Source organism: Plecotus auritus, assembly GCF_963455305.1.
Source record: "Plecotus auritus genome assembly, chromosome: 14".
In the NCBI taxonomy this organism is placed as follows: domain Eukaryota; kingdom Metazoa; phylum Chordata; class Mammalia; order Chiroptera; family Vespertilionidae; genus Plecotus; species Plecotus auritus.
Window position 1 is genome coordinate 6,235,068 of NC_137780.1, and position 23,947 is coordinate 6,259,014.

Consider the following 23,947-nt stretch of genomic DNA (forward strand, 5'->3'; position numbering starts at 1 on the left):
TTGTGGCCGGTTCGCTGGGTGCTCTCCGGACTTTGCGTGCAGAGGAAGGTCAAGTTCGGGGCGGGTGCTGACACCTGCCTCCCAGGCTGCTGTGAATCCATTCCCAGAGCCTAGAACGGTGCCTGGCACACAGCGGGCTGCCCGGGTTAGAGGTCAGCCACGCCCAGAGGATGCGGTGGCCGGGCCGGTGATGACGACAGCGAACCCTTCTATGGGCTTCCTATGCCCCAGGCACGGGGCTAGGCGTCGTACAGGTGCCCATCCATTTACTCTTCCCACTAGCCCTTTGCCGTAGACCCCATGACCATCGCCCCGCCTTCAGACGAGCACACCGAAGCGCTGAGGAGTTGAGGAACTTGCTAGCGGGTCGAACAGCCAGCAAGCAGCATATCTGAACCCAGCCCGTCTAAGATGCGTGTGCGAGCCCGGCCGGCGTGGCTCAGTGGTTGAGCGTTGACCCATGAACCAGGAGGTCACGGTTCGATTCTCAGTCAGGGCACATGCCTGGGTTGCGGGCTTGATCCCCAGTCGTGGGTGTGCAGGAGGCATCTGATCCATGATTCTCTCTCATCATGGATGTTTCTATCTCTCTCCCTCTTCATTCCTTCCTGATATCAATGAAAAAATATCTAAAAACAAACATGGGTTAAAAAAACTGTGTGTTGCCCTGACCGGTTTGGCTCAGTGGATGGAGCGTCGGCCTGTGGACTGAAGGGTCCCAGGTTCGATTCTGGTCAAGGGCATGTACCTTGGTTGCGGGCACATCCCCAGTAGGAGGTGTGCAGGAGGCAGCTGATTGATGTTTCTCTCTCATCAATGTTTCTAACTCTCTATCCCTCTGCCTTCCTCTCTGTAAAAAATCAATTAAAAAAACAACAAAAAAACAAAAAACTGTGTGTTTGAGGAGGCACAGGGGCTCCCGCCCACGCTGTGTGCCCAGTACCTGCGACTCTGGACAGGCCTCTGGGCAGCTCTGGCCTCTGCTTTCCCGGTTCTGAAATGTGACCGTTGCCTGGGCGTGACATGGGCTCGAGCTGAGTGCGGGTGCTGGGGCCTGCGGCCAGGCTCTCTGCATAGCGCTCTGCCCAGAAGATGCCGTGCCTGCGGGGCCTCGCCCCCTGTGGCAGTGTGACCACAAAGACACTGCTGACATCTCGGTCCCTGGCACTTCGGAGGCGCCAAGCTGCCAGATCCCTGTCCCTACAGCATCGAGCCTCCTTCTGTCACAGGGAGGACAAGGTCCCCTTGCGGGAGGGAGGGGTTGGAGAGGCGAGGAGGGGTTTGTGGGGACTGGAGATGGAGGGAGAAGACAGGCCTTCTGTGAGATGCCCTGCAGGGGGTGGGGGGCCTGGCTGGAGTGGGCAGGGATGCAGGTGTGTCCCCGTGTCCCTCCCAGTGAGCACAGCTACCCCAGGCTGGTCCCCAGGGAAGAGACGTAAGCGGCTGGCTGGTGGGCCTCACCTTTTCACAGCGTGGACTTGCTTTTCCATGGACGAGGACTGGGCCAGGGCCAGCAGAATTCAACAGGCACTAAAGTTATCACTGAGCCGCCAGACAGCAGTGGCCAGAGGCCCAAGCCGGGGTACAGACAGCCTTTGTGCCCTTTCTAGACAGCCCCTCCTCAGGCCCAGGGACCTGTCTGGCTGATGAGCTCCCAGGAGGGCGAGGGGTGTGACCTCCCTCCCTCCCTCCCTCCCTCCCTCTCACCACCCAGGCCCAGCCCAGGGCTGGCTATAAAGCTGGCCCAGCCTGGCCCTCAGCACGCCCAGCTGGGACCCTCCTGGAGCCTCCTCAGGGGACACATCCGCTCCGCTCCTCCTCCCACGTGGCACCATGAGGGCCCTGTGGCTGTGCTGGGCGCTGTGGGCGCTGCCCCTGGCCCGCCCCGGGGCGGCCGTGACCGAGGAGCAGATCCTGGGCAGCCTGCTGCAGCAGCTGCAGCTCCGCGAGGTGCCCGCGCTGGACCAGAGCGACGCGGAGCGGCTGGTCGCCCCTGCCCACGTGCGGGCCCAGTACGTGGCCCTGCTGCAGCGCAGCCACGGCGTCCCCTCCCGTGGGAAGAGGTTCAGCCAGAACTTCCGAGGTGAGGCCCTCCCTGCACCCTGGCCCGTGTGCGTGTGCGTGTGTGTGCGTGTGCATGTGTGTGCGTGTGCATGTGCTAAGACTGGATGTGCCCATCTGGGAAGGCTGTCTGGGGCCCCTCTCTGGGCCTGAGACTCACCTCATGGGTGCCCCCAGACAGACCCAAGTACCCCAAGGTGAGAATCCTGGCCCTCAGCATCTCAGCTGACCCATTAGTTAGCTCAGGGCCCCAGAGCTGCCCCTTCCACTGATGGAGATGGGTACAAAGGAGGCCCGGGGTCACAGGGCAGTGAGGGTCACAGGGCAGTGAGGGTCACAGGGCAGTGAGGGGGACCACAGACTGTAAGGAGTGCAGGTCTCTGCGCTGAGGTCCCCACCCAGCGTGCCAGGCTGGACCCTGCCAAAGCCAAGCCATCAGAGAAGAGGAGGGTGGAAGGATGGAGCTGAGCCGATGGGGGTGGGGGTGGGGGTGGGAACCAGGCTCAGCTCAGAGGCCTGGGGAAGGTTGGGGTTCCTTGGGGGTCTGTTTTCCCACGGCCACTAATGGCCTGACCTTGAGCAAGTGGCTTGAAAATCACCCCTGAACCTGTTTGCGTCTCTGCACCCACGACCGAGTCCGCCCTCCCTGCTGGTACTGGGAACGTGCGAGTGGGGCGCTGTGGGTGGGAACGTGGTGGGGGACCTGCAGATACTGTAAAGGGCAGTTACTCCGCTGTCAGGGGCGCAGGGGCCTGAACCCTGCCCACTCAGCCCCTGCCTCTGGGCCTGGTGCCCCAAGGTGAGGAACGGACCCTCCACGGCTCAGCTGTCCCCAAAGCTCATGGCCCAGGCCTGCCCTTCCCGCTGTGGAGGTTGTTATAAGACCCCAGACCCCAGGGGGATCTGTAGGTAACCGGGGAGACGGAATAGGGCTGTTCTCTCCCGCCCTGGCTGCCCGCTCCGTGGCCCTGGCCCCTCAGAGCTGCGCCCTCGGCTGGAGAGGCCCCGCTGACGCTGCTGTTGTCCCCAGAGGTGGCCGGCAGGTTCCTGGTGTCCGAGGCCTCCACGCACCTGCTGGTGTTCAGCATGGAGCGGCGGCTGCCCCCCAACAGCGAGCTGGTGCAGGCCGTGCTGCGCCTCTTCCAGGAGCCGGTCCCCAAGGCCGCGCTCCGCAGGCACGAGCGGCTGTCCCCTCGCAGCGACCTGGCCCGGGTCACCATCGAGTGGCTGCACGTGCGGGCAGATGGCTCCAACCGCACCTCCCTCATCGACTCCAGGTTGGGGGGGTGCCCGGGTGTGCTTGGGGGGGAGGGCAGAGGGAAAGGGGAGGGCAGGAGGGGGCGAGGGGGGTCTGTCTCGGGGAGAGGGATGGGAGGAGGGGGGAGAGGCTTCCCCGGTCCCCACCCCTCAGCGCCTGGGTCCCCGCCTGGTGTCGCAGGCCGGTGTCCATCCACGAGAGCGGCTGGAAGGCCTTCGATGTGACCGAGGCCGTGAACTTCTGGCAGCAGCTGAGCCGGCCCCAGGAGCCCCTGCTGCTGCAGGTGTCAGTGCAGCGGGAGCACCCGGGCCCGCTGGCCTCCAGCGCCCACAGGCTGGTGCGCTTTGCCTCCCGGGGGCCTTCGGACAGCGCGCAGGGCGAGCCCCAGCTGGAGCTGCACACCCTGGACCTCGGGGACTTCGGGTAGGTCCTGGGGGAGGAGTGGGGTCGCCGGGGAGTGAGCAGACAGCCCAGGAGGCAAGCCATCCCCACTACACATCCGTTTCTAATGGTAGAACTTTTTTTTTTTTTAATATATTTTATTGATTTTTTACAGAGAGGAAGGGAGAGGGATAGAGAGTTAGAAACATCGATTAGAGAGAAACATCGATCAGCTGCCTCTTGCACACCCCCTACTGGGGATGTGCCCGCAACCAAGGTACATGCCCTTGACCGGAATCGAACCTGGGACCCTTCAGTCCGCAGGCTGATGCTCTATCCACTGAGCCAAACCGGTCAGGGCTAATGGTAGAACTTTTTATTCAAACATTTTACCGACAAATATCTTTAGATATTTCAATGGGTTTTTATGTTGTCATTGACACACACATTATTCCAATCATCTAATTTCATTTTACCCTTTTCCATGATTAATTCTTTTTTGTTAAATATGTTTTTATTGATTTTTAGAGAGAGAGGAAAGGAGAGGGAGAGAGGGATAGAAACATCTATGATGAGAGAGAAACATCATCCATTGGCCGCCTCCTTCATGCCCCCTACTGGGGATCAAGCCCACAACCCGGGTATGTGCCCTGACCGGGAATGGAACCAGTGACCTTCTGGTTCCTGGGTGGACACTCAAACACTAAGCCATACCTAGCCAGGCACCCATGATTAAGTCTTTGAAAACTATTAGCATGATGCTAAGTTGAACAGCTTTCCCTGACATCGTGCTTCTTCATGGAACGAGTCCCAGGCCTGTGGAATCACACAGCCTGGGTTCCATGGAGCTCTGCCTGCGACTGGCTGCAGGGCCTCTGGCATGTCGCTTCACACGTTTGGGTCCCCGCATCCTCAGGGTCATAGGGGTAATGTTGGGCCCTCATTAAGGTGTATGTCAGAATACATGCAGGCGCCAGCTGAGATAACACGTGAACTCTCTAGGTCAGTGCCTGGCATACTAGGAGACCTTGAATAAACAGTAGCTGATTTATGTTTTGGATGTTTATTCATTCACCATTTATCACACACATCCAGCTTTTTCTTTTTGTTAAAATATATTTTATTGATTTCTTACAGAGAGGAAGGGAAAGGGAGAGAGAGTTAGAAACATCAATGAGAGAGAAACATCAATCAGCTGCCTCCTGCACACCCCCCACTGGGGATGCGCCTGCAACCAAGGCACATGCCCTTGACCGGAATCGAACCCGGGACCCCTGAGTCCCCAGGCTGACGCTCTATCCACTGAGCCAAACCGGCTAGGGCACATCCAGCTTTTTTAACATCATGAGCGATGGATCACACGTCTCCCTCCCAGATGGCCCACTGGGCCCTGCCCTGGGTCCCCTGACCTCAGCCCTCCCAAATGACCTCTGACTCCGCCTCTCCTTGCCCCCCACAGAGCTCAGGGCAACTGTGACCCCGAGGCACCAGTGACGGAGGGCACCCGCTGCTGCCGCCAGGAGATGTACATCGACCTGCAGGGGATGAAGTGGGCTGAGAACTGGGTGCTGGAGCCCCCGGGCTTCCTGGCCTATGAGTGTGTGGGCACCTGCCAGCAGCCCCCCGAGACCCTGACCTTCAAGTGGCCGTTCCTGGGGCCGAGGCAGTGCATCGCCTCAGAGACGACCTCGCTGCCCATGATTGTGAGCATCAAGGAGGGCGGCAGGCCCCGCGCCCGGGTGGTCAGCCTGCCCAACATGCGGGTGCAGAAGTGCAGCTGCGCCTCGGACGGGGCGCCCGTGCCAAGGAGGCTGGAGCCGTAGGTGCTGGGGATAGCCACGGAGGCCTCTGACCAAACACGTGCACCAAAGCAGGTGTTGATGTAGGTTTTAGTTTTCTGCTTAGCAAGTCACCCCTGCCCCAAATAGTGCCCCTACTTTACCTTTCCGCGTGTTCTTCCATTTCTTGTCCTCCTGTCCGTCCCCTAAGCACTTACATGAGTAACTACTGCCACTTGTCGTTGCTGAGTAGCAAATCCTGGCTCCTTGCTGGCCGGTGTGGCTGAGCCTGGGCAGACTGTTCTCTGGCAAATTCTCAACCGACTTTGGGACAACACACCCTAAGATAAGAATTGGGGAAAGAACTCGTTTACGCTATTACATGATGAATTAAAACCAAACCCTAAAATCCCTCTGTTTCCCCTAGATAGGGAGGATGTCTAAAAAGGAACCCCATCTCCCAAATGTGGAATCATTTTGGACTTTTGTAAACATGCCCGGGTTCCCCTGCCAGGGCGCTTGGAGGGAGGAGGAGGGACTTGGGGCCAGGGGCGGTGCACACAGGGGGAGCAGGACACCTGGTTTCTGGATAGAACAGGGCCCCAAGCTGTGACATCATCGCCCTGGGGACCCCGCAGCCCTTACCTCCCCCTCTCCTCCGCCTGCCCGCGCATACTTAGTTTCCTACCCCCTGTGTTAGAGAACTTATCACCAGTTAGCACCACATGTATTTACGTTGTGTTATTATTATTATTTAGAAAAAACAATTGAATGTAGAAAATATGCAGGAATAAAAGTGGTTTCACTCTGTGTCCACGCATTTCATTTGCAGCATTTAGTCATCTCTGTATTTAATGACTCCTTTCCAGAGGAGGCGGGCGCACAGCCGCGATCCGACCTCGGATTGGCCCGCTCCGAGCTCCCGGCCGAGGATTGGCTGCCGGGGCGTGGCGGGGCGTGGCCACGTGGCCCTGCGCGCGGCTGTGAGTGCGCGCGGAGGGTGGCGGGATCTGGGCGGAAGCTGCTGGATCCGGCTTCCGAGGCGCCGCTCGCAGGGCTTTTCCACCCGCCGCCTCCCCTTACGGCCTCTCCCGCCCGCGTGGGGCGGTTCCTGCGGCTGCCGGGGGGACCGAGCCCGGGACCATGAGCGTGGGCTTCATCGGCGCGGGCCAGCTGGCCTGTGCCCTGGCGCGGGGCTTCACGGCCGCGGGTGAGCGCGCGGAGGCGGGGACGGTGCGCGGCGGCCTGCGAGCAGCAGGCGTGGGGACCGAGCGGGGAGATCGGCGCTGTTGGAGCCTCGCGGGTTTTGGTTCTGCTTCCCCAGGGGGATCCCGGGGGCGGGGTGGGCCATGGCCCCCCGCTGAAACGCCCTGTCTGCTGTAGGCATCCTGTCGGCTCACAAGATAATAGCCAGCTCCCCGGACATGGACCTGCCCACGGTGTCCGCGCTCAGGGTAGGTGGGGCCGAGGGTGCGGGGCCGAGGGTGGAGGCCCAGGAGGGTGGCCTGGTTCGCTCGAGACCCCGAGCTGGTCATCAGCAGGCTGACTACCCCCCGCCCCCATCTGTAGCATCAGGATCCTCCCTCTCCCCCCAGACATACAGAAGGGGTTCAAATGCAGGCACTGGGGTGGTGAGATAAAGAGATATTTATGCATGGAAAGCACCTGGCACGTAGTAGGTACCCAGCAAATATTCGTGTGTCTTCATGGACTGTCTGCCTGTCCTTAAGGCACTCAGCCTCAGGTTCCTCCTCTATAAAAAAGGAGAGCACAGTAGCCCCTTTGCTGAGTTACAGTGAGGCAGGAAGGAGCGTGTGGGGACAGAGCCAGGCCCGGCCGTGTTCCTCTCTCTAACAGTGGTTCTCACCCTTCCTAATGCCGCGGCCCTTTAGTACAGTTCCTCATGTGGTGGTGACCCCCAACCATAAAGTTATTTTCGTTGCTACTTCATAACTGTAATTTTGCTACTGGTAATGGATCGTAATGTAAATATCTGTGTTTTCCCATGGTCTTAGGCTCTACGCAGGGGTCCTCAAACTTTTTAAACAGGGGGCCAGTTCACTGTCCCTCAGACCGTTGGAGGGCCGGACTATAGTTTAAAAAAAAAAACTATGAACCAATTCCTATGCGCACTGCGGGCCCGGGACGCGTCGGCTGCTAAGCAGGACAGGCAGCGGCACCCGGCGGGCCAGATAAATGTCCTCGGTGGGCCACATGTGGCCCGCAGGCCATAGTTTGAGGACACCTGCACAGCATCGGTTCTCAACCAGTGGGTCGCCTAAGACCATCGGAAAACACAGATATTTGCATTACGATTCATAACAGTAGCAACATTACAGTTATGAAGTAGCAACGAAAATAATTTTATGGTTGGGGGTCACCACGACATGAGAAACTGTATTAAAGGGTCGCGGCATTAGGAAGGTTGAGAACCACTGCTCTAAAAGAGTATCCCAAGTCTTCAGCCCAAACCTGGGCCGTGTGGGAGGGGACGTCCAATGAGGCAGGTGACAGGCAGGGTCTGTGCCGGGGATGATGGCTGATGTTCCCAGCACTGGAGTCCTGCAGGGAGGGGTGTCCTGCAACCCGCCCTGGACCACATGGAGACCAGATGGGTTGGGGCCTGACCCAGCTCTGCTTCCCCCCGTTGGATGCTAGCATTTCCCTTTGTCACTTCCCAGCCCTGGAGATTTCTTAGCTGGCACAGGGGTGCCCGGGCTGGCAGACACTGGTGGGATGTGGGACCGCCCTTTCCTGGTTGCCATGGAGACGCTGGTCCATGCTCTGCACCTGTGCTCACTTGCCCAGGAGCAACATGTGCCAGTGGGGTTAGGGGCAGACCCTGAGGGGACAAGGCAGGGCATTCCAGGCGGCGGCTGGCAGAGGAGTGGCAGCAGGGGTTCGGCGGCTCCCCGGGAGGGCCTGTGCCCGGTGGGGCTGCCCGCACTGTGAGCCCGGCATTTTCCTCCTGCAGAAGTTGGGGGTGAACCTGACTCGGAGCAACAAGGAGACGGTGAGGCACAGCGACGTCCTGTTCCTGGCCGTGAAGCCGCACATCATCCCCTTCATCCTGGACGAGATCGGGGCCGACGTGCAGGCCAGGCACATCGTGGTCTCCTGTGCCGCCGGCGTCACCATCAGCTCGGTGGAGAAGGTGCCTGGCTCAGCTCCCGTGCCCGGGGGGAGGGGAGGGGGGTGCTCGTGGGAGCTGGGCCCTGGCAACACTCTGCCCTCTTCCTCGCTCCAGAAGCTGATGGCCTTCCAGCCGGCCCCCAAGGTGATCCGCTGCATGACCAACACGCCCGTGGTGGTGCGGGAGGGCGCCACGGTGTACGCCACGGGCACGCACGCCCTGGTGGAGGATGGGCAGCTGCTGGAGCAGCTCATGAGCAGCGTGGGCTTCTGCACGGAGGTGGAGGAGGACCTGATCGACGCCGTCACGGGGCTCAGCGGCAGCGGGCCTGCCTACGTGAGCCCTCACTCACTCACATAGGCTTACGCAGGCTTCTGGGGACTCGGGGCAGGCTGGGCTGGCAGGCAGCGGGGGCCGGGAGGGCCCCCACCTCTGGGGAGTTGGTGGCGGACACTGATCCTTGGCTCTAGCGACCCTCAGGGGTGCCCTTGAGTGCCTGCTGCCCCAAGACTCACTGAGTGTCTCCATAGGCGTTCATGGCCCTGGACGCGCTCGCTGACGGCGGGGTGAAGATGGGCCTCCCGCGGCGCCTGGCAATCCGGCTGGGGGCCCAGGCCTTGCTGGTCAGTACCTTCCCTCTGCGTGTTCCGAGCCAGGGTGTGGCCTGGGGGTTCTTGTGGGTCCGTGAGTTGGGGCAGGCAGGGCTTGGTTGGGAAGCTGGGGTAAGGCCTGGGGAATGTATGTTCTCTCATTTCCGCTTGTGCTCCAGGGGGCTGCCAAGATGCTATTGGACTCGGAGCAGCACCCAGGCCAGCTCAAGGACAATGTCTGCTCCCCCGGGGGGGCCACCATCCATGCCCTGCACTTCCTGGAGAGTGGGGGCTTCCGCTCCCTGCTCATCGATGCAGTCGAGGCCTCCTGCATCCGCACACGGTGGGTTTCTCTCCTCCGCCCAGGCCCCCATTCCCAGCCAGCCCCTGGGCTGGGCACTGTCTCAGAACCAGTTGCCTTTGGCCCCATTAGCGGTGTTGGGATCTGTGCTGTTAATAGCCACCACTTAGCAGCTAAAGGTTGGCAGGCCTTACGTCATTTAGTTCTCCCCACCGTTCCATTGTCGGGATCAGCTTTGATTGATGGGTGAGGAGGTGGAGACTCAATTCAAACGGCTAATAAGTGATGGAGACAGGATTCAGCTTCAAGTTCGTGACTTCAAACCCTGTGACTCTCCACACTGTCTCTCTCCCCTTATGATCACAGATACTGCTTGCTGCTCTACATCTAGGTAGTAGCCCATCGTTAGTTAAAGAGCACATCTAGCCCTCGCCAGTTTGGCTCAGAGGATAGAGCGTCAGCCCGCAGACTGAAGGGTTCCGGGTTTGATTCCCATCAAGGGCACTTACTTTGGTTGCAGGCTCGATCCCTGGCCCTGGTTGGGGCTCTTGCAGGAGACAACCACTCCATGTGTCTCTGTCACATCGATGTTTCTGTCTCTCCCCCTCTACTCTCCCTGAAAAATCAATGAAAAAATATCCTAGGGGGGATTAACAAAAAAGAAAAAAAACACGTCTAAGAAGGTGGGGGACAGCCCTAGCTGGTTTAGCTCAGTGGATAGAGCGTCAGCCTGTGGACTGAAGGGTCCTGGGTTCGATTCCAGTCAAGAGCACATGCTCGGGTTTTGGGCTCAATCCCCAGTAGGGGGCATGCAGGAGGCAGCCAATCAATGATTCTCATCATTGATGTTTCTATCTCTCCCTCTCCCTTCCTCTCTGAATTAAATAAAAAAAAATTTTAAAAAAGAAGGTGGGGAGTGTTTGGTGTGTTGGGCTTCTAATTTGGGGTGGTATCCAGTCAGCAAGGGTGGGGAGTTACGTGGGTGGGGAAGCCTTGAGATGTTCTGGCTCCAGGGTTTAATGCCTTCCTCCTCTTCCCCTCGGGCGCCCTCTGCAGAGAGCTCCAGTCCATGGCCGACCAAGAAAAGATCTCCCCAGCCGCCCTCAAGAAGACCCTCCTGGACAGAGTGAAGCTGGAATCCCCGACAGTGTCCACGCTGACCCCCTACAGCTCCACGAAGGTCCTCACTAGAAGCCCGGCCCCGGGAGGCAAGAAGGACTAAGGTAGCCGGCGCCTCTGTGCCAGCCCTCGCCGAGGGGCCGGCAGGGTGAGGGCAGCTCAGGTCGTCTTCCGATCCTGGTGTGAAACCTCCTTCAGTCTGTTCAGACCAAGCAGCCCTCGTTGGAGGATGCTCGGCAGGGGCGGTAGATGCTAGGAGCCAGGTGAACCCCGCACATTCCCGCTGTCAGAGCCCCAGCGCAGGTAGGAAGGCCTGGGGAGGACCTCCCACAGCGGTGCTCCAAGCGTCAGTGCGACGCCACGTCCAGGAGGTGCAGGGTACGACCCCTGACAGGGCCCTCCTCTGCATGAGCGCGAGCAGCGTGGGATCGTCCCCAGCAGGAACGCACAACGTGAGACTGCTGTGTGGAGGAAGTCTGACTCGACCCCGCTAAGTTCAGCCGCTTTAATAAAGGTTTATTTTTTATTACCCCGCCTTTCTGCTTTTTAAAAAAATACATATTTTATTGCTTTTTCACAGAGAGGAAGGGAGAGGGATAGAGAGTTAGAAACATCGATGAGAGAGAAACATCGATCAGCTGCCTCCTGCACACTCCCTACTGGGGATGTGCCCGCAACCAAGGTACGTGCCCTTGACCGGAATCGAACCCAGGACCCTTGAGTCCGCAGGCCGACGCTCTATCCACTGAGCCAAACCGGTCAGGGCGCGCCTTCCTGCTTTTACTCTGCTTAATTGTAAGTCATCGTGCTGGAGGACTCGAGGCCCTGCGCCTGTGGGGAGCACTGTCTAGCAGGGGTCCTCAAACTTTTTAAACAGGGGGCCAGTTCACTGTCCCTCAGACCGCTGGAGGGCTGGACTATAGTTTAAAAAAAAACTATGAACAAATTCCTATGCGCACTGCGGGCCCAGGACGAGTCGGCTGCTAAGCAGGACAGGTAGCGGCACCCGGCGGGCCGGATCAATGTCCGTAGTTTGAGGACGCCTGGTAAGGGCATGCATGCACTAGGCCTGCGGGCGAGCTGCCCAAGGTGACGGGGGCCTCCCCGTTCCAGGCCTCAACCCACCCACGTACCTTTACCGAGAACCTGCCAACTGCCAGGCGCACACCGGGCTCAGGTGAGCCCTTGCCCTCTGAGCTTCGCCCAGGTCTGGCCGGGGCCGGATTTGACTGAAGGTGGCTGTGGCCCCAGTCCTCCGGGAAGACAGGGCAAAGGCCACCTCTTGGAAAACAGTCCTGGTATCTCTTCCTTGGACCTCGGGCCTGCCCTCCCAGCGCCCACCTTCTCACCGGGCTGGCTGGCCCTGGGCTGGCAGTCAGGGCCAGAGGCTGGCATCCTGGAGGAGGTCCAAGGCCCCAGTGTGCCAGGCTCTGGGCAGAGGTTCCAGAGCTTGTCTCCCCAGACGCCTGCTCCTCGGGAAAGCAGCTGCATGCCCCCTGCAAGCATTTTAGGAGGAAGGCTGCTGTTTGGTTAGCGCAGCGTTTTGAATGAACGTCCGCCGAACGCTCCCTCCCTCCGTGCCAATTGCCCCGTGAGGCCTCAGTGCACCCTAGTCAGTAACATTCTGGCCTTGTTCTGAGTTGCCCAGGGGCCGAGGACAGATGTGGACACCCAGAGATGAGGAAAAGGCGGCGCGAGGAGAGGGGTAGGAGGAAAGGAGGGGCTCACCACCCTCCGCCCCTCCCCAGCCTCCTCCCCCTAGAGCAGGTCTCAATCCCCATTTCATACGTCACTCCTCTCAGGACGCCGAAGCTCTGTCCCCACTGTGAACGGTGGTTACTTTGGGGCAGTGGGATAGCAGCTGGCTTCTGCTCTTGCTGTTTTTTCTTTATTTTACTTTGATTGCCGGTTGCCATACGTAGGTATCGTCTCCATAGTTAAATGTTAAAAAAATGTCTCTGCTGCTCCCCATTGGCCTTGCAGGAGCACAAACACACCAGGCTGCATCCGTGTCCCTAGGTAACTGTTGCTAAGCAACGCTCGGAGGGATGCTGGAGAATTTGCACTCCCCTGCTGTCCACAGCCTGGCGGCCCCTCAGCAGGTGCCAGTGTGGCCCTGCCACAGCCGCCCCCCCCCCCCCCCCCCCCCCGTCTGCAGCCCACACACGGCAGGCTGCCTCTTGTCTCGGACGGGAGCCCAGCCAGCATTCCCCGTCAAGCAGCTTCCTGTACATAATGAAAACGGAACGTGTTTTCTTTCCAAGCCCCAGGCCACCGTATTTTACGTGAAAGATACTCTCATTTCATCTTTAATTGAACAATTACAACGTACTTTTTGTTTCCCCATTTCACTGATGGAAACACTGAGGCCTGGGCAGGTTAGGAGTACAGTGAAAGGAAAGGTCTGGCTGCCTAAAACCAGACCCGATTTCAGAAGCACTGACGGTCCTGCCTCAGGCGGCATTGCCACCCTCCCTGCCCTTAGGGGCCTCCTGCCCAACACAAGGAATGACCCGAACACGAGGCTGAATGAGGAGCTGGGGAGGGTCTAGGCAGGGACAAGGCTGCAGGGGTCCCTTGGGCAGGGGACCCAGACCTGATGGTGGGGTCCTTCAGGGGGTGGGGGCGTTGTTTTGAAAGACTGGGAAACCTGCTCAGAGAAGCAGACATTTTATTTTATTTATTTTTTTAAAAAATATATTTTATTGATATTTTACAGAGAGGAAGGGAGAGGGATAGAGAGTTAGAAACATCGATGAGAGAGAAACATCGATCAGCTGCCTCCTGCACACCTCCCACTGGGGATGTGCCCGCCACCAAGGTACGTGCCCTTGACCGGAATCGAACCTGGGACCTTTCAGTCCACAGGCTGACGCTCTATCCACTGAGCCAAACCGGTTTCGGCGAAGCAGACATTTTAATTGTTTGGTTGGATTGAAGCAAATCAAACCATTCCTCCCTGCCGTTTGCATTAAGAGGAAGGAGTGAGAAATGAGCATTCCTGGACTTCCTTTCCCAACAGCACGGCCCGCCTCTCCCGGTCAAGACTCCCCTTTGCCCTAAACAGATGTGTCTGTGTCTGCTGAGACCCTGCCTCCCCGATCTCGCTCACCTCCTTGGGGTGCCTCCCCCTTCTCCTCAACCTCAACCCCTTCCCCCAGCTCTTGCCCCCACACACAGCCCTTCATTGGCCCTTGGCATCCTGGACCTCACTCTTGGTTATTTCCTCGTGAACACATTACTTTGCTTTATTTTTTTTAATATATATTTTATTGATTTTTTACAGAGAGGAAGGGAGAGGGAAAGAGAGTTAGAAACATCAGTGAGAGAGAAACATGGATCAGCTGCCTCCTGCACACCCCCTACTGGGGATGTGCCTGCAACCAAGGTACATGCCCTTGACTGGAATCAAACCTGGGACCCTTCAGTCTGCAGGCCGACGCTCTATCCACTGAGCCACACCGGTCAGGGCTTTACTTTCCTCTTCAGTGGGGCTTTTTGAGCTGACAAGATGCTGTCACTCATCACATCCGATGGGATTCTCCCAGCGCCCCTGGCAGGCAGGGGGGCGGGGTGTGTGAGCAGCTTAGCAACTAGGGGAGCTGGGTCAGGACCCCAACCTCCGGATTCCAAGTCCTCCTTCCAGTTTCCCTCCCAGGTTTCCCTCCCAGGTTTCCCTCCCAGGTGTCTCTCAGAGCAGCAGGCGGCTCCTTGCTCAGCAGGCCCCAAGGAAAGCTAGTCCTGGAAGCCCAGCTCTGTCCCGGCCCCACTGGCCAGCTGCAGAGGGAAGCTCTCCTGCACCACTAGAGGGCGCCAGGCGCTAACCAGTGAGGGTCCCAGGCTGACCAGCGGGGCTACAGCATCCAGGGTTTGGGGTCCTGGGGAGAAGCCCTACCCAGCTCGGTGCCCCGCGTGCCAGCTGTGGCAGGTGATTCGTGTGTTTACACAGCAAAGCAGCTTAGCGTTGGTTAGCGATGGGGATCTTCTTTTTGGAACGGCGCTTCCCCTCTTCCCCTCGCCGTCCTCTTTTTCTTCTTTTTGTAGTGGTGGTGTTTTTTAATATATATACATATATTTACAAGGTTGGCACCTCCAGAGCCAGTCAGCCAGTGCCTTTGCTATTCTTTTTTTTTTTTTTTAATATATTTTATTGATCTTTTTTACAGAGAGGAAGGGAGAGGGATAGAGTTAGAAACCTCGAGAGAGAAACATCGATCAGCTGCCTCCTGCACACTCCCTACTGGGTACATGCCCCTGATTGGAATAGAACCTGGGACCCTTGAGTCCGCAGGCCGACGCTCTCTATCCACTGAGCCAATCTGGTCAGGGCTTGTTTTTCAATACATATTTTTTATTGATTTTTTTTTTTTTTTTAAATAGGGAGGAAGGGAGTTAGAAACATCGATCAGCTGCCTCCTGCACGCCCCCTACTGAGGATGGAGCTCGCAACCTAGGGATGTGCCCTGATCAGGAATCGAACCTGGGACCTCTTGGTTCATGGGTCGACGCTCAACCACTGAGCCATACAGGCCGGGCTCAAAATCTTTTAAATGAAGGAAAATGGAGAGGAAACGCATGGACTGTACTGAGTTCTCTTTCCAATCTTACTACCCTCAGCTCTCCAAAACGCTCCCTCTGTCTGGACCCCAGACATACCCTAACCCAGTGGTCGGCAAACTGCGGCTCGCAAGCCGCGGTTTGCCGCTCTGTTGACTAATGAGTTTGCCTACCACTGCCCTAACCGTACGCTCCCCACTGTTTCTGCTCACCCCGTTGCCTCCCCTGGAAATGCCGCCTCATCTTCCAGCCTAATTACGGCAGATCCTCGCCTCCCACCTAAATCCTGGAGTCAGAGCGTCTGCCCCTCAGCCAGCGTGGGAGCCACCACTGGCAGGACCCCGCAAGCAGGGGGCGAACGCTTGTTAAATTGAATGGAGCCGATCATGGCCTGAAGCCAACATTCCTGGGTGTCCAGGGAGACAGGTGGAAAGCCGAGAAGAATCCCTGCATGATTGCCAATCGATATGTATTTATTTAGATCTTATTACGGCCCCATAAAATGCAGTTCGCTCATGTGTCAGGACCCTCTATGGGAAATGGAGGCCCAGGTCAAGAGAAGGCCCAGGGGTCGCGGGGGGCGGGGAGGCAGGGAGGGTAGGGAGAGAAGCTGGCCTTCCTGCAATCCGGTACTTGCTCAGCTGCGTGAGGATTGCACGGGATGAGGTGTGAGAAGCACCTGTCAATCCTACTCACGTGTGTGCGTTCGTGCATTCTCTCAGCCCGCAAACATGGAGCCGCACTGTGTGTCAGACACAAGCCTCTCCTGACCCGGGAGGGGCAGGCGGGGTGACTGCGATGACAGACGTTGCTGCACAGTCCACCCTGCGAGCTGATAAGGGCTCGGATGGAGGCAGTACTTGGGGGAGCAGAGAGGAGGGGGTCAGGGGGACTCGGGGAAGACAGCTCTTAAAAGTTACGGTGAGTTTTCCAGATAGAAAGAGGTGGTAACTGGCCAGGGTGGGCTCAGGAGGGACCCCCGGGCTGGTGCCCACGGGAGTGCGTGCTGGCGGGCAGGGTAGGTGGCTGGGCACGGCGGCGGGGGGGTCAGGGAGCAGGAAGGCCCAGGTGAGGCGGGACCATGCGGACACGGGACCATTCGGACTCGGGACCATGCGGACACGGGACCATGCGGACACGGGACCATGCGGACTCGGGACCATGCGGACTCGGGACTACTGGGCCTATAGGCTGGAAGGCAGGTGCACCCCAGGAGCGTGCTGAGCTGGGAGGGATCAGGCCTGTTTCTGCCTAAGAAAGAAGACTCCGGAAGCCTCGCGGAACAGTCTTGCAGCCAGCTGGGTGTCAGAGGAGAGAGGCCAGTTGAGGAGGGTAATCTATGAGGTTTAAGGACCCCCCTTCCCCCGACACATCCCTTTATATCGTAATTGATTGTGTAAAAACCAATTTGTTTTCATGGATAAGCTGTAGCCGATAAGCCAAGCTCCTCGCTCCCCAGGCTCCTCGCGCCCCAGACTCCCCCCGGGTGCTCTGCAGACCACAGTGGCTATCGGTGAGTCAGGGCTTCGGGGGATTGTTGAGCTAATGAAGCAAACAGACGCCCGATACAGGACAGGTGAGGGGAAGCAGGTGTGCAGGCCGGGCCAAGGCCCCAGCGTGGCGACTCCATGAACAGACTTGGGTATACCAGAAGGAGATGAGGCTGGTGGGAGATGATAAAAGTAGCAGCTGCCATTTGCTGAGTGCCAAGCAGGGATCCAGCCCAGAGCCAGGCCCTTTGCCCACCTTCCCAGATCCTCACCAACAACCCTGAACCCGCTTTTACAAACGAGGAAACAGGCTTGAGACTTTGCTCGGGGCTGTGGCCAGAGCCCATGCTCGCCCCGCTCTGCCCAGCTGGAGTTCCTCTCGGGGTGAAGCTAGGGGGAGGGGGCCCCTGAGGAGCAGGTGGGGACAGAGGCTGCAGGTCCAGGTGCGGATTTGTAACCTGGCCCCGCAGAGGAGAGCTTCAGGGGCACCTGTGTGGGCAGAGCAGCCGGGGCTGCCTAAGCAGCAGACATTGACTTCTCACCGTTCTGGAGGCTGGAGGGCTAAGGTCAAGGTGTCGCAGGGTTGCTTTCTCCGTGGGCCTCTCTCCTTGGCTTGCAGGCAGCCACCTTCTTCTCACTGTGTCCTCACATAGTCTTCCCCGTGCCTGTGTCCTCATCGCCTCTTCCTATGAGGACACCAGTCAGATGGTTGCAGGGCGCATCCACGAAGACCTCCTTGTAACTCCCTCTCGGGTGGCCTGTCTCCAAACCCAGCCACATGGTGAGGTGCTGGGGTTCAGGGCTCCACGTAGGAAGTTGGGAGGACAACATGCAGCCCCAAACAAGCAGAGTCTGGGATGATGAGGATTCAGGAGCCGAGGGGAAGGACCAGAGACAGCTGGTGAGAGCGAGGGAGTTGGTGGGACGAGGGTGGAGAAGTCGGGACAGAGGCCATACTGGGAAGCTATGGGTGACAGAGGGTGTGTTCCTGATCCCAGAGCTTGGAAGAATGGAAGGATGGCCCTGGCTGGTTTGGTCTGTGGATAGAGCGTCGGCCCGTAGACTGCAGGGTCCCGGGTTCGATTCCGGTCAAGGGCACGTACCCCGGTTGCAGGCTCCTTTTCAGGCCTGGGCCCTGGTCAGGGCATGTGCAGAAGGTAACCCATCGATGCGTCCCTCTCACATGGATGTTTCTCCGTCTTTCCCTCTCCCTTCCACTCTCTCTAAAAATCAATGGAAAACTATCCTCGGGTGAGGATTAGCAACAACAACAACCCCCCCCGCCCCCCCGCCAAAAAAAAAACCCACAAAAAACATGGCTGTGGAGGGCGCCTCTGGCCACTGCAGCGGGGGCTGTGATGTCTTCACCAGAGAGTGAGCCCCTCCTTGCCCCCCCGCCCTCTGCCCTCCGCCCCCCCCGCCCTCCAGAGCTGCGGGGGGCGGGGCTCCCACTGCGGGACCATGACCAGCTGGGAGCCCAGGCCTCCCATCTGAGCATAAGGTCTGCTTCACGCCCCACCCCGACCTGGCACAGAGGAGGTCCTGGCTACCGCTGGCCCGCTGACCACAGGATCCAGGACCCCGCCCACGTCTGGGCCCCACCGTGAACGCTCTTCAGCCCGCCCGGCTCCGAAGGGGCCGTTCTGTTCGTGTTCTCCGCCCATGCTGTCCACCTCTGGAATCTACTAGAGCTTCTCCCGCCAGGGCCCCTGGCCTGTGGGACGGGAAAGGGCCGGGTCCTGTCACTGGATCCGAGCTGGGGCCTCCAGCCTGCCCCCCCCTCCAGCAGCTTTCAGGAGCCCCTGGGCTGCAGAGGAGAGGCTGGCCCAGCGGCCTGGAAGCAGCTCCCTCCCTCCCCGATAGGCTCGTCCACGTGTAATTACTGATTCAAGGCAGCAGGGCCTCGAGGCTGAGCCAGAGAGACTCAGCTTCTTAATTTGATTTTTGTTCTCTCAAAGGAAGACCGCACAGAACATGGGGTAGCGAGAGGGGCTCCGTGGGCCTGGAGCTGGAAATGGGGGGACCGATCGGGTCACCCAGACGTTCCACTCCAGCCTGGCTCTGCCGTCAGTACGTAGGGCTACCTCCGCAGCCTTGGTGTTCCCATCTGTGAAATGGGCTGGACTCCGGCTTCCAACCAGAGCCTTCCTAGCACTAAACGGGTCACTCCTCACGCACACGTGTGGCTCTGCGGGTTCCCTGCCCTCTGCTCCATTTCTAGGCGTTCATCCTTCATTGGGATGACAAACCTCTTCTCCTTACCTCCCTGCCCAGGACCCTAGCACCAGACCAGCCTGTGACTCTGGGCGGCCGAGGGGGGGGGGGCGGGGGTGTCTCCTCCTGCTTCTCTGACAGTTCTTTTCTGTTCCCTCGGGCTTCCTCCTCGGGGGCCCCCCTCCCGCCCCCGTCAAACCTCAGCTACTAACCATTTCCAGTTTGCCCTTGGCCCTGGCTCAGCCCCTGTCCCTCCGCACCTGGGCCTGCCATTGCTCCTCTCCTGCTGCTCCCACACCCCTACCGGCCCGTCTTCATTCCTTCCCCGCCTCAATGGTGCCACCACCTGCCTGGTCTCAGCTGTGGGGTCCAGGAAGAGCGGGGGGGGGGGGGGGGGAACCCAATAGCTTGATCCTTTTGCAGCTTTCTTGCTCCAAAAGGGAGGGGACCTTGAGTAGCAGCCACAATGGGGACGCCCGCGTGTCCAGGACCTGCAGGCAGCCAGAAGCCAGGGCGCTTCAACCTTGCGACCTTGACCTTGCGGTTCTGTAACCAGCCACAAGGACACGAATTCTGACAACAGCCTGAGGGAGTGCAGGCGTGGCTCCTGCCCCAGCCCCGGCTGACCCCTGGACGGCGGCTGCGAGGCCCCGCAGAGGGCCCAGGGAAGCTGTGCCCGCCTCCTGACTCACGGAATCTGTGAGTCATAAATGTGTTTGTTTTAAGGCTGGGGACGGAGCCTTATTTTTGGAACCGTAGGACCTCTGTCCCTCAGGCCCAGGGTACAGAAGTGTCTTCGTTATGAGCTGGCAACCGAGCCAGGTCAAATCCAGGCCCCAGACTCCTACCCCAGGGTTCCCTTCGGGCTGCCTCTGCCTGCCATGCCCTGTCGCCAAGCCCCCATGAGGGAGGCCAGGCCCCTGGTGGGATACGAATCCAGAGTGACCCCTAGCCCTCGCTGGTTTGGCTCAGTGGATAGAGTGTCAGCCTGCAAACTGAAAGGTCCCAGGTTCGATTCCCGATCAGGGCACATGCTCGGGTTTCGGGCTCGATTTCCAGTGTGGGTTGTGTAGGAGGCAGCCGATCCATGATTCCCTCATCATGGATGTTTCTGTCTCTCTCTCCCTCTCCCTTCCTCTCTGAAATCAATAAAAAATATATTAAAAACACACACAGAGTGACCTCTAGGTTTGGAGGCCTGGCTGGGTGTGGGGTGGAGACACACTGAAGGGTGGAAGGGCAGTTGGGAGCAGTTCCGGTGCCCCGTGGAGGCTCAGGAATGAATGGTCTGCGCAGCCATGAGACTGGGCAGGGTCTCTTAGGAGGAACAAGAAGCAGTTCTTCCCGGGACCACCGGCTGTTAGCACAGGCCTGGGCTCGGGGAGCTGGCGAGACGCCCTTCCTCCAGGAGATGGGTGTAGGGAGGGCATCTGTAGAGGCAGACACAGGGCAAATCCTCCAGACCGCTTATCCGTCCGCAAACACGGCCCTTTTCCCAAATGTGGATTCCCCATGGGTGCAAGCGTTCTGCCGGGGAAATAAAATAAGCGGGCAATCAGCCAGAAGAGAGCGAATGTGGATTGGGGCTTTTACTGAGGGCCGACTGGCCTGGGCGGGCGGAGGGCAGCCCTCACCCTTTGTCCCTCACCCTTTGTCATGCAGAGCAAGGAGCCCCGCTGCCCAGGCTGTGCATCTGGGGGAGTCTGGCCTCTGCAGGTTGGATCGGGCCTGAAGGTCAGAGGTCAGGAGGTCATCCCCAAGCTCGATCTGCAGTGCTGGAGAGGAACAGCAGAGTGGGGAGAGGTGAAGGTCACCGCCCGACCGAGGGCCTAACTTGGACTTGGAGTTGAGGACACGGTGGGGAGATCGGTTCTAGGCGCTACAACCGGCGGGTGGAGATCCTGCCCCTAAAGGCAAGGGTTTGATCCCCACCAGAGTCCAGGCTGCCAGGGGAGCGCCACAAGGAAGGGTGAGGTCAGAGGTCATCTCCCAGACTCCATGGGTGGGGAGGAGCTGAAACTGGGCCCGGGCTCAGAGTCAAAGGGGACTCTGAGGTTGGGGACCGCTGGGTTATAGAGCCCAGCATCTGGGGTCTCCTTCACAGCCAGGGGCAGACACTACTGTGGGTGCTCCAGAGACGCCCCGAGGCCCAGTCCCAGGAGCCCTGGGCTGCCCCAAACCTGCACCCATCGCCCCCTGACCCCAAGCCTGGGGCCCATGTGGCTCCTTGGAATCTGAAGACTCGCCCCTGGGAGGGCCTCCCTGGTCTCCCGAGCAGCTGGGCCTCTGGCATCAGCGGGCAGCCCTTCCCTGGCTCCCTGGCTCCCTGGGCTCCGGAGGGTGGGGGCAGGGAGGAATAAGGACCCCTGTGTCAGTCCATGCAGCGCCTTCCTGGCATGAGCGAGTCCTGGGCTCAGCCTTGGCTGTGCCATTCACAGGACAGTCATCGATCCTCCCTCTGCTAGGCGGTGGGGTGGGGCGGTGGGGCGCGGCCCAGATCCTGAGAAGGGGGCCTGGAAGGGGGCCTTGGCATGCAGATAGGAGCGATGTTGATGGGGGGGTGGACGCTGGCCCTCTTTAACCCTCACCCTGAGCGCAGGGGCGTGTTATTCACACCCCATCTCCCACGATAAGGCAGCCCAGGCCCAGGCAGGTGATGAACTTGTCCAAGGTCACTGGGAGGATGGGCCCCCTCCCCTCGGTGCTCTCATTATCAGTCCGTGACCTTGGACCAGGGTCTGAAGAGCTCTGAGCTCCTTTGTCAGATGTCAACATTGTCTTCCTCTGAGGGTGGCGGGGAGAGGGGAGGTGAAAGGGGAGGCAGGAAGGATGCTGTGAAGCCACCTGAAGCAGGGCGGTTAGGGTACCCTGGGGCTCCCCGCCTTTCCCTGGGGTCCCCACACTGCTCCTGAGCTTCCTTCCTCTTTGTCTCCAGGTGTGAACCCAGGACACATCGAAGAGGCAACATCATCAGTAAATATTTGCTTCGTTAATTGAAGAGAGAAGGAGGCAGGAAGTGGAGCTTATGGAGATGAACGGCTTTTAGAAAGTCCCTTTTCCAGGGTAGATTTAGGGAGAGAGGCTGGTGGATGTGGGTATTTTTCTCTCTTTCTTTTTACTTAAAATTATTATTTTAAAAAAAATCCTCACCCGAGCACATGTTTTTTAAAATTGATTTTAGAGAGAGGCGCGGGGGGGGGGGGGGGCAGAGAGAGAAACATTGACTGGTTGCCTCCTGTTGGTGCCGCACCTGGGGACTGAACCTGCGACTTAGGTGTGGGCCCTGACTGGGGGTTATACCCACACCTTTCCGTGCCCCAACCAACTGAGCCACACAGCCAGGGCAGGGGAGACTCTTCCCTGTGCCATTTAAAAATAAAACGATAATGAAACATTGAAGCTGTAATTTTGAAGACAGGGTACAGAGCGTGTTGCTAGGTTAGTAATATTGGCGGCGCGGGAAAAATACTTCTGTGTTTCTCTGAAAAGCGCAGACACTCGAGGTGGAATGAACGGGCAGTGACATTTCTCAAGGACACCCTTTGGTACCTTTTGACTTGTATACTAATTATAAAAATAACTAAGAAGCACTGCTCACTCAGAATTTAAAAGGCGCCCTAACCGGTTTGGATCAGTGGATAGAGCGTCAGCCTGCGGACTGAAGGGTCCCGGGTTCGATTCCGGTCAGGGGCATGTACCTTGGTTGTGGGCACGTCCCCAGTAGGGGGTGTGCAGGAGGCAGCTGATCAATGTTTCTCTCTCACCGATGTTTCTAACTCTCTATCCCTCTCCCTTCCTCTCTGTAAAAAATCAATAAAATATATTTTTAAAAAAAGAATTTAAAAGGTGAAACATCGTCAAAGTTACTAACCATGTGCAAGACTCCTCTTTCTAGAGCACCTACTGTGTGTCAGAGCACCTACTGTGTGTCAGACACGTTCCTGGTACAAACAGCACCTTATCCCCATCTCATAGGCGATGTCTCCTATTGCAGATGGTGGCAGACTCCTCCAAGGTGACCCAGCTGCCAGCGGCACAGCCCGGGCGGAGCCCAGGATTCACTTGTGCCAGGAAGGGGCTGGAGGAATGGAAACAAGGGTCCCTGTCCCCCACCCTCTAGGGCTCCGGGGAGCCCCAGGCAAGGGCTGGCCGTGTGGCGGTGAGGCCAGGCTGCTCTGGGAGATCAGGGAGGCCCTCCCAGGGTTATGTCTGGAGACTTCGAGGAGCAACCAGGGACCCCCAGGCCTGGGGTCAGGGAGGCTGATGGGTGAAGGCTGGGTCTCGGGGCTTCTCTGGAGCACCCACAGTGGTGTCTGCCCCTGGCTGCGAAGGGGACCTGTGCCACCCTGGGGGCCCCCCAGATGCGGGGCTCTAACCCAGAAGCAGACGTGCCTTCGTCAACCTCACAGCTGCCTTTGATCTGAACCCCGGCTCTGGTCCTATTTGTCCCCCACCACCCGTGGATTCTGCAGGGTGACCTCTGACCCCCACATCCCTCATGGCCCTCACCTGGCAGCCTGGACTCTGGTTGGGGTCAAATCCCGGCCTGTTAGGAGCAGGAGGGCAATGGCGGACATGACCCTCTCCTCACCTGCAGGCAGAGCGCCCCCAGGCTGGGCTCAGGGCCTGGTCCAAATTGGTCTTCAACTAGGGCCCCCCATGACTTTGCCCCCCACGACTTTGCCTCCCGTTCCTCCCTCAGGATGGAAGATCTGATTCCAGGGCCCATGGACCACCTCCAGCCACCAGACCAGGGTGAGTTGGGCCAGACACAGGTGGGGGTGGAGGCAGGGTGGGGGTGGGTGGGTGGGGGAGCCGCCCCTTCTTCTGCATGACAAAGCCTGGGGCTCCCTCCCGCCGTGGCCACATTGTGAAGGGCCTCCCAATCCACAGTCCTTCCTCCTTTTGGCCTCCAGCGAGGGTGGCCAGATTTAGCAAATAAAAACAGACAATTCCCAGGAAAATTTCCATTTCCGATAAACGAATGATGCGCTCATGTAAGGTCGTCCCACGCGGAGTCCTGTATTTTATTTAGTCACCCGCCCCCGGCTCACCGCCCAGGTGT

The 23,947-nt window shown here is 58.8% G+C and overlaps 2 protein-coding genes across 2 annotated transcripts; both read left to right on the forward strand.

The window, feature by feature from the left end:
• Positions 1-1,833: 1,833 nt before the first annotated feature.
• LOC308238679 (left-right determination factor 1-like) lies at positions 1,834-5,523 on the forward strand (the record flags this gene model as incomplete). The annotated part of the gene is made up of 4 exons (XM_080650964.1): positions 1,834-2,083; positions 3,092-3,338; positions 3,500-3,742; positions 5,160-5,523. 4 exons carry the CDS (start codon positions 1,834-1,836, stop codon positions 5,521-5,523), a joined length of 1,104 nt encoding a protein of 367 aa, XP_080507090.1.
• Positions 5,524-6,451: 928 nt separating this feature from the next.
• On the forward strand, positions 6,452-11,150 carry PYCR2 (pyrroline-5-carboxylate reductase 2). The gene is made up of 7 exons (XM_080651023.1): positions 6,452-6,688; positions 6,862-6,932; positions 8,453-8,632; positions 8,726-8,947; positions 9,142-9,234; positions 9,381-9,544; positions 10,559-11,150. The coding sequence occupies exons 1-7, from the start codon at positions 6,622-6,624 to the stop codon at positions 10,722-10,724; spliced, it is 963 nt and encodes a 320-aa protein (XP_080507149.1). The 5' UTR covers positions 6,452-6,621; the 3' UTR covers positions 10,725-11,150.
• The last annotated feature ends 12,797 nt before the right edge of the window (positions 11,151-23,947 follow it).